The following is a 17,871-nucleotide window of genomic DNA, read 5'->3' as shown; positions in this document are numbered from 1 at the left end:
TCGTTTCATCATTTTTTTTTGCCCGTGTCACTTTTCCTTCGATTGAGTTCAGGGAAGAACCACTTCCTCCGACACGATCATTTGTCGGCTTCTCCATCTTTTAGATCAGGGGTACGCAACTTCGATATCACCACTAAACTTAAATTTTTTATACACATGGATTCTTACACAAGTATTTGTAATTTCACTTTTTTAAAAAGTGAGTCTCGATGCTACAACTTCTTTGGATCCTCCTACAGCCCTCAACAACTTGCTTAGAGGTCCTGGCCAAGCCATTTTGCCCATTTGTGGTACTTGTAAACGAACTTTGACTCATTGTGGTACAGAAAAGTAACAAATTGAATAATTACACTTTATCTAAGCAATCAGTTCTAGTTCTTGCTATGATTCTATATAGGAAAATGAAAGTTACATTGAAATATTAGTTTTTTTAAAATAGTGAAGTGGAGTTAGAAGTGGTCATTTTGTAACACTTAAAAAAAGAGTCAAATTTCTACCAGGTGTCAATTTTTTTCTCGATTATTCTTTTTTTCATCGAGTTTGCCATCTTCGCGTCTCATCCTCCGTGTTTTTATCCTGTTTACTCGCGAGATCTTTTATTTGCGCTTTCTTTTACTTCGTTTTTCTTCACGAGATCACCTGCCGGGTTCTAACGCGCACGGAAGTGAAAAAAGAAGAATCGAAGAAGAAGCGGAACGTGGCCGGTGGTTCGTAACTTCCGGCGGAGCGGGTGGCACAGCGTGAACGTGAACTTCACACAGTCCTGCGTGCAAGAGGTGCACTTTCACTTCTGCTGGATCTACAGGACAGAGCCAATGACCTACTAACACATCGAACCGTTCACTTGCCACGACGACACTGTTCCGGCAAGGACGTTCGATGTCGATTCCACGCTGTACTCGAGTTTATAACGCGTACCCTCAAAGGAGGATGTTAAAAAATAACCAAATTTTGTATCGCTTCAAAATCCAAACTATCGATAAGCATCCATATAAATTAATATCCGACGAGGAGGATGTTTTCATGCGTAATAAACTGTGATACGTTGATTTTAAACAAATCCACACTGTGATCGCTAGATAAATTTTATTAGAAACTCTGACAATGCACGTTGTACAAAAAGGTTTATGTATGTTTATTGAGTTCTTTCGATGTGTTCTGATTGAAAGACGATTGAGTTCTGCCTGAAGTGTGTGTGTTTGTACGCTTGTTGATTCTGCTGAGTCTGTGATTGGTTTTTGTGTTTTGTGTGATGGTGGAATAGAAGATATCTGATTGGTGTGTATTTGTGCAAAATAACTATTAGTGATTATGGTAGTAATTTGCACATGAGGTGCAGCTGTCCAGAAAGTCGTATATGGCGGCGGTCACCGCGACCTTTTCAACAATGAGACATTACTTTTTAGCCAATCCTCGTATTATTAAACCATCCCATAACTTTCATGTTCAAAAAAGCAACCTTCATGAAAGATATAAAATACATAATTTTTTCATTAAATAATTGTACGTCACAAACCATCAAACTGTTTAAAATTAATTAAGAAAAAGTTTCTTTTACTATTTAAATACCAACAATATAAAAAGAGAGTTTCTTTGCGATTTCAATAAAAAAATTAAGCCCTCAGCATTATGTATGACATTGAAAAATAGAAAAGAAAAAATTCTATAAATAAACAATGCATTGGAGGAGCTCAAAATTGAGATGTGAAAATGAAATTGTTGAAACTTGAGAAATTTCATTTTCTAATACAGTACCTAATACAGAGATTTATTTTACAGTTTTGAATAGCTTTCATCGTTTGTAATAAAATTTCTTCAAAACGTTTCTTCTCATTTTTTACAATTAGGAGGTTATAATAGAAGATAATTTTGCAGTAGAAGTTTAAATGCAACCTGTGAAATGATAATTACTTTAAGTGAAAACCGCGTCTGTGGTATTCCAAATCTGTTTACAACCATTATTTCCGACGATTAGCTGCCTATTGATTATTCCCACTAATTTGTTGATTAGCTTAGTTTAATTGCATAACAGGTGGTTAATGGTATTCCTGCAATACAGATAGACCTTTGGAAATGGTAAATTTGGACGAATGCGTGGGCACGATATTAATGTTAGATGCATCCCCTAAATAATTATTAACGTGTTAATTAAGTCCTTCCAGAAAATATTAAAAAATTTCACACTGTTTTTCTATGTGTGGAACGGTATTCTTGATATATTAATAAATATTAAAAATATTACGAACTATCAAGCAGAAGAAAGTAAATAACAAACGATAATAACGCGAAATGTATGGCTGATCATTACTGCAAAAACTAAACTAAAAACTGTTGATTAGGAAGGAAATATTCATTAAGTGGCAAGAGATAGTGGAATTAGTCACAGTTCAGTATATCGAATATTGCAACTATGCCAATATCATCTGTAACGCATATGTCAGCATTAGCAGCTGTTAGAAAGCGATTTCTAACATTGACTATGTTTTTGTAGTTGATCGAAGTAGCGCATTAATCAAGTCGATTTCTTTCTATCCGCGATTTTATTCTATGAAAAGGCGACGCTTATCTATACCAGCCCTGTTAATACGCATAATTTGCGTTATTCGTTTTCTATTCTCATTTCATGCCAACAGTAGTCTTTCAGTATCTATACAATGATTGACTATACCTTGATAGCTCCTTAACAAATGATTAGCTCTACAAATGAAAAAGAAGAGAAATTGATGAAATAATTATTTTGGCCTTTAGAATCTCCCATTAAAATTTTTCCCAGGGGTGACCAAACACCCTGTGTACTCTATGGATACCCAGTAAAGTTTATTAATTGGATACCCACGTAGGTAGGTTAGTAAGTATTGAGAGGTTGGGAAAACTCCGTTTTCCTGGAATATTTCCCCGTTTGTACACTAATAGCCCGAAAATCCTATTAGCAAGGTATATTATGATGTCCATGACAATAACATTCGAAATAGCGAAGAAGTTACGTCTGTATTAGAAATTAACTTAAGTTCGTGGATATACTGCGATGTCCATTGTTATTTCTCGTCTAAATTTCATATATCACTACTTCGTAGGTTGTAAAAAGGCTAGAATATAATTGAAAAGAAAGCGCAGAAACAAAATTGTTGCCATATGCATGCATGATTTACTTAAGCAGAAATGTTTACGAATATTTATGTTTTATACTAAGAAAGTAAAAGTTTAAAAATTGTAACAAAAATTGTTAGAAATTATTGTTAGAAGTGTCGGGAGCTATTTATACAGAGGGGTAAAATTCTCATTCGTTAAATAAAAGTAAAAATTTCAGGTACAGAATGAAACGATCCACAACCAGCAAATAAAAATTTTTATGTTCCAATAAACGTCACGACTAAATTGTTATATGGTAGTTTTATCGGTTATTTACGTAGGCTGTATTTAGAACGGTACATATGCGTATGGCATTCCGTTGAAAACAATTGATAGGGTCTCATCGTTCCATCCCCAATCGTGCCACGTGCGCTACATAAAAGGTTTCCCTGTATTCTAATGCTGAAAATATATTCTAATACTTCCTGATAACATAGTCTGTACACCTCGCAGGGGGCATTCTGTACAAAAGGAAATTTTCCCCTTGCTGGTACACGTAAACTCCGGAACACAGATGCAAATCTTTAAAAAATTGATCCAAAAATAATTTTCTTCACGCACACGAAACATTTTAAAACACGAAGTCGCTATCGAAATAAATGAGTTTTTGGACAGTTTCAGTAAATTAATGTATTTGACTTCGGTCGCGTTTTCGAAATTTCTCTTCGAATCTCGAAAATTCTCTGGCTACTTTCCAAGCGCGATCGATGATTTTTTTTCTCTCGCCTCGAAATTCCCTTGCACGTATTAATGGATCTACGTTGTAACGAGCAATTAAATTGTCTTAATTACGACTTTCGATCTGTAAAAGAATGCTCAGATCAGCCGTTCACCGATGTCCGGGTGAATTCAATACCGATCTCCTCGCCTTGAAATTTCTCATCGGCCGGCGACTCTGTTGGTCGGTCACCGAACAATCGGGCTTCTTTTCGACCAGGATTTAATTTATTACGAAACAGCGGGGCAACGGCCGTTACGTGGTTAAATTGCCCTGAACGTGGTCGAACTAGCGATTAATGCGGCTGGCACGACGGTTGCCCAATCGCCGCGGTCTCTCGGGACATAAAACTCACCCGACAATTTCCCTCCACGATATCGCCGCTAATTGACCAACGAGGATGCTGCACGGTACCATTATGAATCCCACACGCGTATAATCGATGCGTTGCCGGGTTCCGGGTGAGCATCTTTTACTTTCACCCGTTACGAGCAACGTGACGCAAACAACATATTTTCGTTCACCGAAAAAGAATCTGTTCGATCGCTCCGGGGGATGGAGATTATCTTCACAATGAGTACACGTTGCTTCCGGGTTTTGAATAGGTGTACAGAGTGTTTGGCCACCCCTGGGAAAACTTTTAAAGGGCAAAATAAGACGAAAGTCAAGAATACCAATTTGTTGATTAAGACTTCGTTAAAAAGTTATTAACAATATTAAATTAAAAAATTTCATGTCATTTTGAAAAAATTATTTTTAGCTGCGGGGGTAAATTACAATCACTTTTGGTGAATACACATAGTCCAGAATTCCTACCCACTTTCGAGAAAAAAATTCCTTACCGAAAATCTAACGTGAGGCTTCCTTGAAATTTCATGCGAATCTTTAAAATGTCATAATTTCTGAACGGATTGGACGATTTCAATGCTTCAAAATGCAAACGACGCGTATTTTAATCTAGAATATGTAGAAATTCCAAAAATATTCGAAAAGTTGTTCCTTGTCCCCGCAAAATGAGAAAAACCCAATAAAAATGGTCCAATTTTCAAACAGCCATAACTCGTACAATTGTGAACGTATCTTATTGAAATTTAGTAGGGAAGTAGAGCTCATGGATACCTACAAAAAAGTATTAAACAAGTTTTTTATACAGCACTAACCAAATTTATTAAAAATGAAAAACGAATTATTAAGAACAATCGACAGAGTTAGTGCCTAATTTTTTCGACGAAAAAAAAATTTCAAATCGTTCTGGAAAAATTATTTTCGGCTGCGGGGGTAAATTACAATTATTTTTGGTGAATAAACATACCCCCAAAATCCTGCGCATTTTCGAGCAAAAAAATTCAAGGTCTAGAGCTTTCTTACATTTTTGTTTTAATTGAGTCTACAAATTTTCGTTAGGATTTAATTTTAAAGACTTTTATGATCATCCTAGGACATTAAACTACTAATCTTGGAGCCATGATTTGATCAAACAAGAAGTGTGTTTGTATTTGTTATGTTGAAAGATAACATCTCTTGAATTTAGTGTCAATTTAAGCGGACTTCTCATCATGGAAGCGTTTTAAATTATTTCCGTAGTACTTTACAGTCGTTCTTCCATCTATTTGATAAATAAATCATCATTTACTATCCTCCTTTCTCTGAGGCAACATCTAACGTTAAAAGCGCAAGTATCTGCATTTAATAAGTGGGGAAGATGTTTGGAAATTTTCTTTACAGTAGCAAGATTTTCTAGGATCTTTGGAAAGAGTATTTGGTCATTTTTATTGGAAACGAAAATGATAATGGACTATAAAGATTCCTTTCAGCAATCTTTATGTCTCTAATTAACGATAGTCACAATTAACGAATCTCCATAACTCGTACACACCCTTTGCGTGCCCTAGAGAGATGAATAGGTCAGAGGTGGATGTGTTTAAACACTTAGATTTAATAATCGATCAAGATTATATCGACGTTTCTCTTAGGTATTGAAATTTAATGTCAGACACATGTACAATTCTTAGCAATTGAATTAGGATCACTTAAAACTTTAGACATTGTTTAGTAAAATTGAAAGACGTGAGTGGACTTTAACAGAAAGGATGAATTTAATTTACAAAGAGCTATATTTTATTTGGAAAAAATTGAATTTGGGTTACAAAGTCTGCATAAAAAATGGCTGAAGAATGAATATTTGCATTTCCCTAGATGTGCCACTTCCACAGGTAATTACGCGATTTCTCGATGAATTGTCTAAACGGAAAGTAGGGAATAGTTGCTTGGGAAATTTTATTAAGAAAATTGGGTCATTTACATTTGCACGTCAAAAACTTGTTAGAAAGGTGTTAGAGGTATGCAAAAAATTTTCATCGTTATGGAAAATTGTCTTATTGATATGATACAAACCTGTATAGTACTTCTAATCAATGTATTTTCCATTAATTTCTATCACTGTTTTGGTATAAGATGGACTCCTAATATAATTGAAGAATTGAAAATTTTAAGATTTGGAGATGAAAACTTATTGACCCATATTTCTGAAGCTCATTAGTACGCATTGATTGAATTTTGAATCATTAAAATCCTTCAATCCGTCCAGAAGTTACGATTTTTTAAACATACGTATGAAATTTCGGGGAAACATTTCTAACCAGAAAATATATTTTCAGTAATGAATTTTTTTCTCGAAAGTGCGCAGAATTTCGAGGGTATGTTTATTAATAAAAAATGATTGTAATTGACCCCTGCAACCGAAAATAATTTTTCCAGAATGATTTGAAACTTTTCAATTTCGCCAAAAAATTTCAGCAACTACTCGAATTTTTTTCTCGAAAGTGCATAAGATTTCGAGGGTATGTCTATTCACCAGAAATGATTGTAATTGACCCCCGTAACTAAATATAATTTTTTTAGTATCATTTGAAATTTTTTAATTTCGTCTAAAAATTTCAGTACCTACTCGAATTTTTTTGTTAAAACTGGGTAGGATTTCGGGGGTATGTGTAATGATAAAAAATGATTGTAATTGACCCCTGTAACTAAATATAATTTTTTTAGTATCATTTGACCTTTTTTAATTTCGTCTAAAAATTTCAGTACCTACTCGAATTTTTTTCTCAAAACTGGGTAGGATTTCGAGGGTGTGTGTATCGACCAAAACTGATTGTAATTGACCCCTGCAACCGAAAGTAATTTTTCTGGAATGATTTGAAATTTTTTAACTTCATTTTGTAATAACTTTTTAACGAAACCTTAATCAAGAAATTGATATTCTTGAATCACCTATCAGAATCACCTGTGTTCAAACGATGGAAACATTTGAATACCCCTAATAGATCACGGCTGCATCCAGAAACGGTCGACCGTAGAAAGAGCGTGCGATCCAGCCATGAATCGTCGCATGTTCCGTTATCAGGTGCAGTTAAAGACAAAGCTGTTCGACAGTTTCGCAAAAAGGGATTCGCGTGGACGCAGGTTCGGCTCGCTGCGTGCACCGTGGCTCGTTAACCTCGCTCACGCGACGTTTCCTCCCGTTCTTCACAGAAAATTGATTCTAATGGCCGATGCGGGATCGAAGAGCGGTCAGTTCGCGGCACGTGAAACTCGAATCGCGGTGAAAATCCCGTTGTATCGCGAAGTTCGTCGAGAAATCGGCGGATGGTGTTTAAAGGAGAGGAAAGAGAATTTAATTATCTCGCGTGACGCGATACAATTGCGGCTATCGCGGTTAGGGGAGTTTCTCGTGCAATACGATCGATTTTCTAGCACTCGTCGTCCCGTTCCCCGCCCCCCATCAACCATCCGAAGGATCGTGATCGTTCACCTATTCGCCTCTGCCCGTTACATCCCGTGAACCCGGGCTTCGTGTTTGTCCTGTTCGTTCTGGCCGGAGGTATGCCTTATCAGGCAATCCGGTGTTTAACAATTTGCTCGGGCTAATTGGAAAAACCGTATCGGCGGAATTAGGAGAGATAAACGAGATTTAAACTGCGAAACAGAAGGAAAATTTGAAAGGGAGGCAATCTTTGTCGCGCAAATAATACGCTGACGTTGCGGTATCGCGGGAGAAGATAATATAATTAAAATATATAACGCGTAGTGACGCAAATTTTGGGTACATAGCGTGAAACGATAGTTGAAACACACCCATCCATCACAGCTGTATAAAGGGGAAAATAACTTTTCCTTTATTCTCTTTGCAAATATATCTTCTCCTTCTCTTCGATCTTCAGTATTGCCTTTCTTTAAAGAGACACTGGTCTTAACTCATTAACCACGGAATACTTTTATTAAAACTTTCATATACGTGATTTTAATCATATAGAAGCTTTACTCAAAATTATCTGCGAAAAAGATACTTTTGAATGCAAAATCTGTAAACAGATAGAAGAGAAATACATATACTTCTCAGTAAAATTCCCGGATATAATCAAAGAATTGTCTCGAAAAGCGGGAATATTCCCTTAAACTTTGGTTATATTGCGTTAAATAATGTTGTACACCTTAAAAGTCTTTAAATGAATTTTGTATGTAATGAATCGGTGACGAGAATAACATATACTTTGGTGTTGCAGCCGAACGATGGGTGCAGCTAGGTGGTGCCAATGGTTGCTCATAGGAATGGTCATCGTCGTCTCTCTATGTCGTGCCACGAGTCAGACAGAGATCTCAGGAGGAAGCATCAGCGAGCCAGAAACAATCTTCAGTCCTGGTTTCGTCGAAACTCAAAAAGACGATGGGAACCAGACCGATCTGGCACTGAGCACGGCTCGCAGACGACGATACGTCCGGTTCCCGACCGGTCCAGCTGGCTACCTCTTCGAGGGTGGCGGTCCTCCGATAGGAAGAAACATCGGTGTCCACCCTGGCGTGCGGTTCCCTTCGTGGCGACAGCACAAGTCACTGTGGAGGAGTCCTGTCTCGGAATACAACAGGCCAGTGATGGGCCATCGAACTCCGCGTCTGATCTTCCGCGACAACGACTTTCCATCCCCGGTGGGTGGCAGTGCACCCTCCTTCTTCCAACAGACCAACCATTTGCCAGATTTCGAGGACGACGCCAGAGGTAACGCGAATGATATTTACAGAAATTCGAGTAAATGAGACCCGGAAGATACGTAGGGCCATTCTTTGGGATGATTTTGATGACAGAGCGGGAGAATGCTGGAAGAACGCGTCGATAAAATTTAATTGTATTTCTTGCGGGGCCTACATTCTTGATTTGCTTGTCGAGAGGAACTTATTTGTTTCGACAAGATAAATGCAGCTGTTTAAGTATTAGGTTGTTGCATATGAAAAGGTTGCTACGCAAATTTCACCTTTATCTTTTGCTTTTCCAACAAAGGTAACCGTCCCCCGGATGACTAAGAAATGATTTACTGTTTCAGATCATCGAAAGCAAACGCTCGACGATTATCCTAGGTTAGAGTCAGGTACGTTCCCCGAAAGCAACCGTTGACCGACGTCCCAGAAAACGGCTTACCGATGATTCGTGGCCCGGTTGAATCTGTCGATAGTCCGTTTCGCCGAGTGACTCCGGTCTTTCTCTCTAACCCAATGGGTGAAACCGATAGCCTGTTACATCGCGCCTTTGGGTTTCGTACTTGTCGGATAATCGTAAATTATAGCCAGCCACTAAGCGCAATATCCTTAGTCAAGTGTCGCAACGATTGCGAGACGCGGTCTCGTTTCCGTCGAGCCGACGATTTCCGTCATCCGCGCTGGCCATATCGTTACGACAGACGTCCACGAGCGTTCTTTCCTGTTGCTTTTACGATTTCGTTCGGCTTTATCGCGACCGTAGACGCCGTGTTTCTTGAAAACCCCGTGCTCCTTTCGTTCCCGCGAATTGCCTAACCCGTTCGCTTGTCCCCTTTCGCTAAGTATTCCGAAGTTAGGCTTAGGCTTGGAGTAATCAGAGACGCTGGTTCATCGAAAACGTATCTCGTCGTGTAACCTTCGAGTGCCATTTTTGGTGTATGTACTTCCGAAAAGGACTCCGATTTTTTTATCCTCTGGATTCTTACTTATTTCGACTGATTACGAGTATGATAGTGAAAATTGATAAAACTGTTTCGATATTAATATACACGCACGAGATTCCCAGTGACCGCGTGGGCGAGCTTCACTTGGGGGTTCCCCTACAGTCGACCAGTACTCTCACGTAAAGCACCACATTTATGACAAAAAACAATAGGAAATAAAATGTGTATTTTGATGAGAGCTACAACTCTTATCTGAACTATTTTTCAAAATTCCCATTATTTACAGAAGTAAATAAAAAAACTGATCTATATGGTTTTTTCATGGCTTCCGCTAAGAAAATAACGCTAATATTCACTATCATATTCGTAATAAGCACATCAAAATACGTAAGAGTCCAGAGTATAAAAAAAATCGGATGTCTTTTTCGGAAGTTTATCCGCCATTTTTGTCGGTGAGATTAAAGTTTAAAGATTAAAGATTAGAAACGAAACTAGACCCATCCGTATCCGCTTCTTTCGTTCCGTGCGATGGAAGGATAGAGAAAAAAAGAAGAACAGTTTGCCCTGTTTTGTGCAGAGTCGCGTCAACAAAACAGACCGCTGTGGAAGGGTGACGATACGTTGTGCGCCGACGGACGAAGCTGCGAATTTTTTCTAATGTGCTGGATGTCCGCTGGCCTATTGGACGGCAGTTGCGGCGGTATTATGTACGCTTGTTGTCAGCGGCGAGAACCGAAAGGTAGCTCTGATTATAACCTGATTGAGGCACCTAGAGATCAGTCTCAGCCGCTTCCGTTGGATACTTACACGGAGACCGCCAATGATGATCGTAAGTCCTTCCTACAGAAGCATGCCATCCGATTGTTGCACTAGCATGATCGTTCCACGCTGCCTACTTGGGGGTGGTTCTAGATTTCTGTTTACTTTCGCCGGATCGCTGACGTCCTGCGTGTGTCTTGTCACTTTTTCGTCTTTACATCTCTCCTTATCTCATCTTCGTATCCTCTTCAATACCTTTCTATCTTTTTAGTTTTAAACAGGATGGAAAATTGTTGTACGGCCAGGAGGTAGTTCTACGTAAAAAAATAAGGACAAAATTTGGTATTTGATTCTTTCGTACGAAGCTTTGTTTTCGAGAAAATTGAATTTAAAGTTTATTACTTCGCAAGTTGGAAATGTCCTCTTTGTTGCATACATGATTGTATACGATGAATTAAGGATAATTGAACGTGTACATACTCTTGTTATAACTTGATAATTTGCAACAAACGAAATGAAATGGACTGTTATACAGTCTGATAAACTATGACTTCTGTCAAGCATTGATCTATCTAGATATTTCCTACAGTATCCTATCGTTAGTAATGTTTATTGTAACCAGTATTTTTTCATTTTCTTTAATAGATAATCTTGAGAATTAATTTTTTTAGCTTCTTAGCGAAAAATCGTCACCCACACGTGGATGACGTGACAGTCAATATATTAAGGATTAATTAAAAGTAACGTGTATAATACGAGTTCGTGCCATATTAATAAAGAAATCTTCAAAAACGATGAAAATTTTTGCATACACTTTAACATTATATATTTACATCTTTACACCTTGACTTCTTCATACGTACACCTATATTTCATCTATACACTTTACCTTTATATTTTATCCCTTAAACCCTTGATATTGTCACTTCCACCTCCCCCGTTACATTCTTCGTATCTTCGACCCGTGAGCCTTTTCTCCAGCGTTCTTCTTGAAATCCTACACTTGCACTTTCCTCAGAATGTCGCAACGTCCTTCACTTTCAAAATTAGTCTCCTTCTCACTTACACTTTCTTCCGCATGTTGTCGAATGTCACTTTCTCTATTCGCACCTTTCAAAGCACGAAAGTACGTACACCAAGCGACTCCTGGCGTTTACGTTCCCCCTCCCTGTCTTCCTACCAGCATGAGCCAGCTTGCATGCGAAGCGATTGTTCCTGTTTCTCTCTTTCCCAATTCCCTCCAATTAGTTTTTCCCGAAGAGAACACTTTTCCCTTGTTTGTCAAACGATCTTGCATGCCGATCGCGATAACAACGATTCTGCATGACTTCGTCGGTTCCCCTGTCACGCGAGTTCCCCTGATTTCGTACCTACTTCCGGTTTCCCTTGCTCGCGAGGAAACAGTCCTAATACTCCGTATCCCTGAGGTTTTCGACGTCCGAGCGTCGTTTTGGCGGGCAAGCAGATCGAGACAGGACTGTTCTAACCGCGATCAGCTTGTAGAATTAACAGAACATTTCTCTCGTTTCGAATCGTAACGCGTTCGAGTTTCATCTTTCCTTCTATAATCTCGCGAACGCTTTACTGAATTACTCCAAGTCTAATTCGGTAATACTTAGTTTCGTAGGGCGGAGTCGTTGGAAAATTGATAACTTTACGATCAATCGGTCGATTCTCGATTAGATACCTTTGAACGTAACAACGTGTACCAGTTTCCGATTGTCGACAATTTACTTTCCGTTACTAACTCAACAAGAAGTGCTCGCAAATGAGAATGCTGCATGGAGTCCTAAAGATTTAACAGGGAGTCTACGTCCTTGTAATTGCAGGCTGCGGTATTCCCGCCTCGAAGCAAACCGCCCAAAGAAGAATCGTCGGCGGCGATGAAGCGGGTTTCGGCAGTTTCCCGTGGCAGGTCAGGCTCGCATTAACAAATCGAAACTGTTCCTTTCGCGTTGCGCCTTTAAAACAGAGAAAATGTTCTGCTTTCTCAGGCGTACATACGGATCGGGTCTAGTCGATGCGGTGGCACGCTCGTCAATCGATTCCACGTCGTCACTGCTGGCCACTGCGTAGCCAAGTGAGTATTAATTATTATATTCTATTCTTTAAAATAATCCCCCCATAGTATATCTTTGATACAAAGTCTGAGAACTTCTTTCAAATTCTTTTTGCCTTGAAAAGATTTAATCACGATGGTTTCTAGTTTTGAGAAAAGGATCCTGTGTCTGGTAAAGAAAGTGGACAGTTAATTTGTATTAGATCTGTGGCGTTAGAAGATTGTATGTATATAGCAACCGAGAGCTTGTGAGAGCGCTTGTGAGAGCGCGACCCCTCTGGTGGCGAGCATGGGAGGCAACGCCACAGATCGTCCCATAAGTTCCTAGTGTTTGTTAGGGTTTATTATGGTCAAAATTAGAAAAACTAAAATCATACAATTATAAATATTTCGTTCCTATTAAATTCACTGCACTGAGGTCTGTACCATAAAATCGTTTTATTGAAAAGGTTAAATGTAAAAAATTAAGAGATCTCTAGCAGGAGTAAGTTTATGAAGCCATTGAAACATTTTTCGTCTTTCAATTCACTTTCCAACGTGAGCTGCCATTTCGCCATCAGATTAACTGTTAGCATGTTTTAACTGAATCAAAGCACTTTATAACGTTATTACCTGCTAAGACCAAGGTATAGGGAAATCCCCAAATTTCGTACTAGCGTTATATCTGACACAAGATTTAGATGGGGAACCACCGAATCAGAAGGAACAAACGAACAAAAATAACATTTATATTTCCCAATTTATAACTATGAAATTAGTTTAATCACATTGTCGCTGGATGGACTATACCACGCGTTGCTTGAAATTATAAAGGACTGCTAGAAAAATCACTCAAGGGACGGAAATTACAGCTAATGAAAGAACTGCACAACACATTCAATCACAGAGCAAACAAATTAAACGCAAAGAATTCAAACAAAAACTTTCTCAACTAAGTAACATCAGGAAACCTATTTAAAGTTTATACGAGATCATGTTTTATCAATAAAAACGAAGAAGCGCGATATTTTAGTGCTTCCAGGACTTAATTTAATTTACTTGTTTCAGAGAGCATATCCAATACGTAGGGTGTGTAAAATGTACATATATGTATATGTATTCATTTCGTTCAAAAAATTTAAAAATATCAAGCGTTTCATCGTATTGTTCTGTAGTAGCGGTAATTTGCCATTTAAGGGAGCAGTCTCATACGAGACCTCAAAAAAAAAATCAATTTTTTTTTAATTTCAGTTTTTGAAAGTATATATATTATATTTAAGAATGTACTGTTAAATTTTGAGAGTTAAATGTTTTTGATTTAGTCAACCTTGAGAGCTGCAATCACTCACGCCAGTGTTTAAACACATGTTTACTGCGAGCTTAATAAAAACATGAAAAGTCAATAAAAATAATTGAAAAATTTACTTTGTATTCTCAAAAGATAGTTAAGTAAATTGGGAAAATAAATTATAGCGCTAGATGTTACATTTAGTTAAAAAAAATTAATGAAGATAGTTAAATATTGCAACCAAATTTTAAACCTGAGACTGCCTCCCTAATCAATTTTTTTTAAATTACAGTTTTTGAAAGAATATATGTTATATTTAAGACTGTATTGTTCAATTTTTGGAGATAAATGTTTTTGATTTTTTTTATTTAGTCAACCTTGAGAGCTGCAATCACCCACGCCAGTGGTTAAGCACATGTTTACTGCGGGCGTAATAAAAACATGAAAAATCAATAAAAATTATTGAAAAATTTGCTTTGTATTCCCAAAGGATAGATAAGTAAATTGGGAAAATAAATTATAGCGCTAGATGTTACATTTAGTTAAAAAAAATTAATAAAGATGGTTAAATTTGGAACCAAATTTTACACCTGAGACTGTCTCCTTAATTTTAACGCGTTTTTACGATGGAATCGATTAAAAATTTGTTCAATTTGCATACCCAGAGCATCGGCTCGTCAAGTCCAAGTGACCCTCGGTGATTACGTGGTGAATTCAGCCAGCGAAACCTTGCCAGCTTACACTTTCGGCGTCAGGGAGATCCGTGTCCATCCTTACTTCAAGTTCACTCCTCAGGCTGACAGGTATCATCGATCGTCGACGGTCGGACTCGACGTTCGAAACGATTTGTCGAACGTATGTTTGATATTGTTCAGGTTCGACGTGGCTGTTCTTCGACTGGATCGACCGGTTCATTATATGCCTCACATAGCGCCGATTTGCCTGCCTGAGAAGAACGATGACTTCCTGGGTCAATACGGCTGGGCTGCAGGATGGGGCGCGCTGCAGGCTGGTAAATACGAAGTCGATTCGTTTGTAAGGCTAATCGTTTGGTGGGTAATCGTGCATTAAACCTTTTCGATTGGACAGGTTCGAGGCTGCGCCCGAAGACGCTTCAAGCGGTGGACGTACCAGTGATAGACAATCGAGTCTGCGAAAGGTGGCATCGGTCCAACGGCATTAACGTCGTAATTTATGACGAGATGATGTGCGCCGGATATCGCAGTGGCGGTAAAGACTCCTGTCAAGTAAGTGTCCAGTAAAATTTAAAAAATTGTAATTATCGAGTCTGACTCAGGAACACGCTGATGGGTTGTTTATCTAATGGTTCGACCTGTGATCGATCGTAGATAAATATCTGGAGTTTTGCAATCTTTCACACGAAAATTTTACATATTTAAAATCTCCCATTAAAATTTTATATGCCGGATAAGTGGATTATATCTACATATGAAGTGATAAAAATGAGGAATATAATCACAGATCTCTGGTCACACATTATACTTTCGGTAAAGAATTTTTTTCTCGAAAGTGGGTAGGATTTCGAGGGTATGTCTATTGACCAAAAATGATTGTAATTGACCCTTGCAATTGAAAATAATTTTTCCAGAATGATTCGGAACTTTTTAATTTCCTACGAATATTTTGTTCTTCACATTTTCTTCTATTAGAAAATATGTTGGTTTGAAACTTTTTTAACATGAAATGTGATGTTTAAACTTGCCTATATAATTCTTGTGTCATAAACTTATAAGTGTACATAAACATTTTTAATTGCCAAAAAGTTTTTGTTACGAAGCAAGTTAAATTATATACCCACCTATGCCAGGAAAGTACGTAATTCCTGAAATTATAAAGTTTGCAGCTGCATCCAGTCGCATTCTACAAAACCATGCTTAATTAAATTAAAGTCTAATTAAAGGGTTTTTACCCTTTAAGTACGAAGTCATATATATCTATGTATGTTTCTCTTATACAGGGTGGGTCATATAATAGGGACAGGTTGTATCTCGAGTTTGGTAAGGATTTGGCTACCTATTTGGAATTATTAGTTACGATCAAATAAAACATCAAATTAGAGCCACACTTTCGCTAAATAATCTATGTACCATAAAGATAATGTACAAAACTTAAATGCATAATAGTTATCGTACTTTGTTTAAATTTAGTTCGTAACTGTATTTCAAACTCCGAGCTATAAGAAAGTGGAATTAAAAAACCGATCTTTTTGACCACCTACACTAGAATACACCTTCAAATACTTCTTTTTGTGGTTTCTGCAGGGTGACAGCGGCGGACCACTGATGTTGGAGAAAACAGGACGATGGTACCTGATCGGTATCGTGTCAGCAGGATATTCCTGCGCCCAACCGGGTCAACCAGGGATTTATCATCGCGTGGCGAAGACTGTCGATTGGATAACGTACGTCATAAACTCGTAGCGGAATGGATCCAGGGAACGTAGACTGTTTTCTGTACGCTAGGAAGCTTTGCATGAAACAAAGTTTGCGACACGGCACCGGATATAGATCTTCGTGTTCGCGAGTGGTCGTTGAGATGGATCGGACGAAAGTGCTCTGGCCAGTGAATAACAAAAGACTTGGCCGTTCTATCGTTCGAAGGATGTAAATATCGTGGGAACGCGACGTCTACGGAAATGGTTTCGAATTTCGGCAAGAGACGTTTTCTTCGTCGAAACTATCGGCTTCACGTGTCGATCTTAATATATAATACTTGTAACGCGACGAGACGACGCGTTGTACGCACCATTCCGTCTAGGTGAAGCTGCTTTTATCGACCAAACGGAGTTCCATGCGACGCTATAACAAACATCTTCGTTGCCTCGGTTCTCGATTAACCGGCATGGACTGTTTCGACGTGAATATTGTGTACATTAAGTGCGTGTGATATTTGTTTATATTCGCGCTTAATAAATGTTCGATTTCTATTCCACGACTGATCGATGATTTCTAAACAATTTAACAATCATGAATTCAACATTGCGTAAGCCTAAGAATTAACGTTCCTTTCGTTGGGACCAGAGCAGTACTACAATGGGGAAAACAGTTTTACTTGATTCGTTAGAAGCGACGATAGAGATAAACGTTTGTGGAAGTTGTAGTTAATTTTTTTACTTAAAAAATACACATGGTATTTTGTCACTTTTCTTATAGGTACGTTGTTGCATCTTTTTGTTTTTGGGGGGGGTGTAGCTACGCTATTGAACCCTAGTTTCTAACCACCGCAACCTTAACTGGAGAACGGTTCCTACGTCGTACAGAGGGTAGGTTAACTGATCTAAAATGAGTTAATTAACTCAAAATACGAAAGTAAGTATATACATATGTATACAAGGTCATTAAAAATTGCACTTTGCTTTCATAATTTGCAATGGAATACTAAAGCTATTATTATCAATTAAATGTAGCATTATTTGCTGACAGGAGTAAATTTTTAATTATTGACTCACGTTCTATGTACGTAATATGAGACGAAATAATGTATTTACAATTTAACAACCATTGCAAGCAACTTACTGCCAATTTTGTATTGAACCCACTGGTAAGACACTTTGACTTGTTTGCATTCAGGTCGAACGAAAAGTATTCGTGTACAGGATGTTGCATCAGTATAGAAGACAATATGAAGAAAAGAACAACAAAGCTGAACGATTCGATAAAATTGAAGATGTAATCTGTGTGTTGCCACAATGGCTGCTATGTCTAGCGGTTGATGAATAGATCTACTACATTGTTTCTATGCAGGCACATTGCAAACATGTGTGAAAACGATATACGTTGCAAATATAATTGCAATAGTCGATCAGTATCGTAAATTACTAAGAATAATCAATAACGATTAACTAATAACCTATGTTGTTAAAATGGAATGACTGTAGTATAATAATTTACTATAAGAGTAAGTTAATACTAAATCTATCGAGATTTCTTGTATACCGATTCCTATC

At 37.9% G+C, this 17,871-nt stretch overlaps 1 protein-coding gene across 1 annotated transcript; it reads left to right on the top strand.

Moving 5' to 3' along the window:
* The first annotated feature begins 8,416 nt into the window (after nt 1-8,416).
* Nucleotides 8,417-16,345, top strand: LOC122402012 (proclotting enzyme-like). Its single transcript, XM_043404504.1, has 9 exons — nt 8,417-8,900; nt 9,223-9,267; nt 10,397-10,648; nt 12,408-12,493; nt 12,573-12,658; nt 14,570-14,707; nt 14,780-14,916; nt 14,994-15,151; nt 16,187-16,345. Exons 1-9 carry the CDS (start codon nt 8,417-8,419, stop codon nt 16,343-16,345), a joined length of 1,545 nt encoding a protein of 514 aa, XP_043260439.1.
* The last annotated feature ends 1,526 nt before the right edge of the window (nt 16,346-17,871 follow it).

Source organism: Colletes gigas, unplaced genomic scaffold (assembly GCF_013123115.1).
Source record: "Colletes gigas isolate AHSC1104 unplaced genomic scaffold, ASM1312311v1 Colletes_gigas_Sc00031, whole genome shotgun sequence".
Classification (NCBI taxonomy): domain Eukaryota; kingdom Metazoa; phylum Arthropoda; class Insecta; order Hymenoptera; family Colletidae; genus Colletes; species Colletes gigas.
The sequence above is the reverse complement of the archived record's forward strand: the minus strand, read 5'-3'. Positions and strand labels throughout refer to the sequence as shown.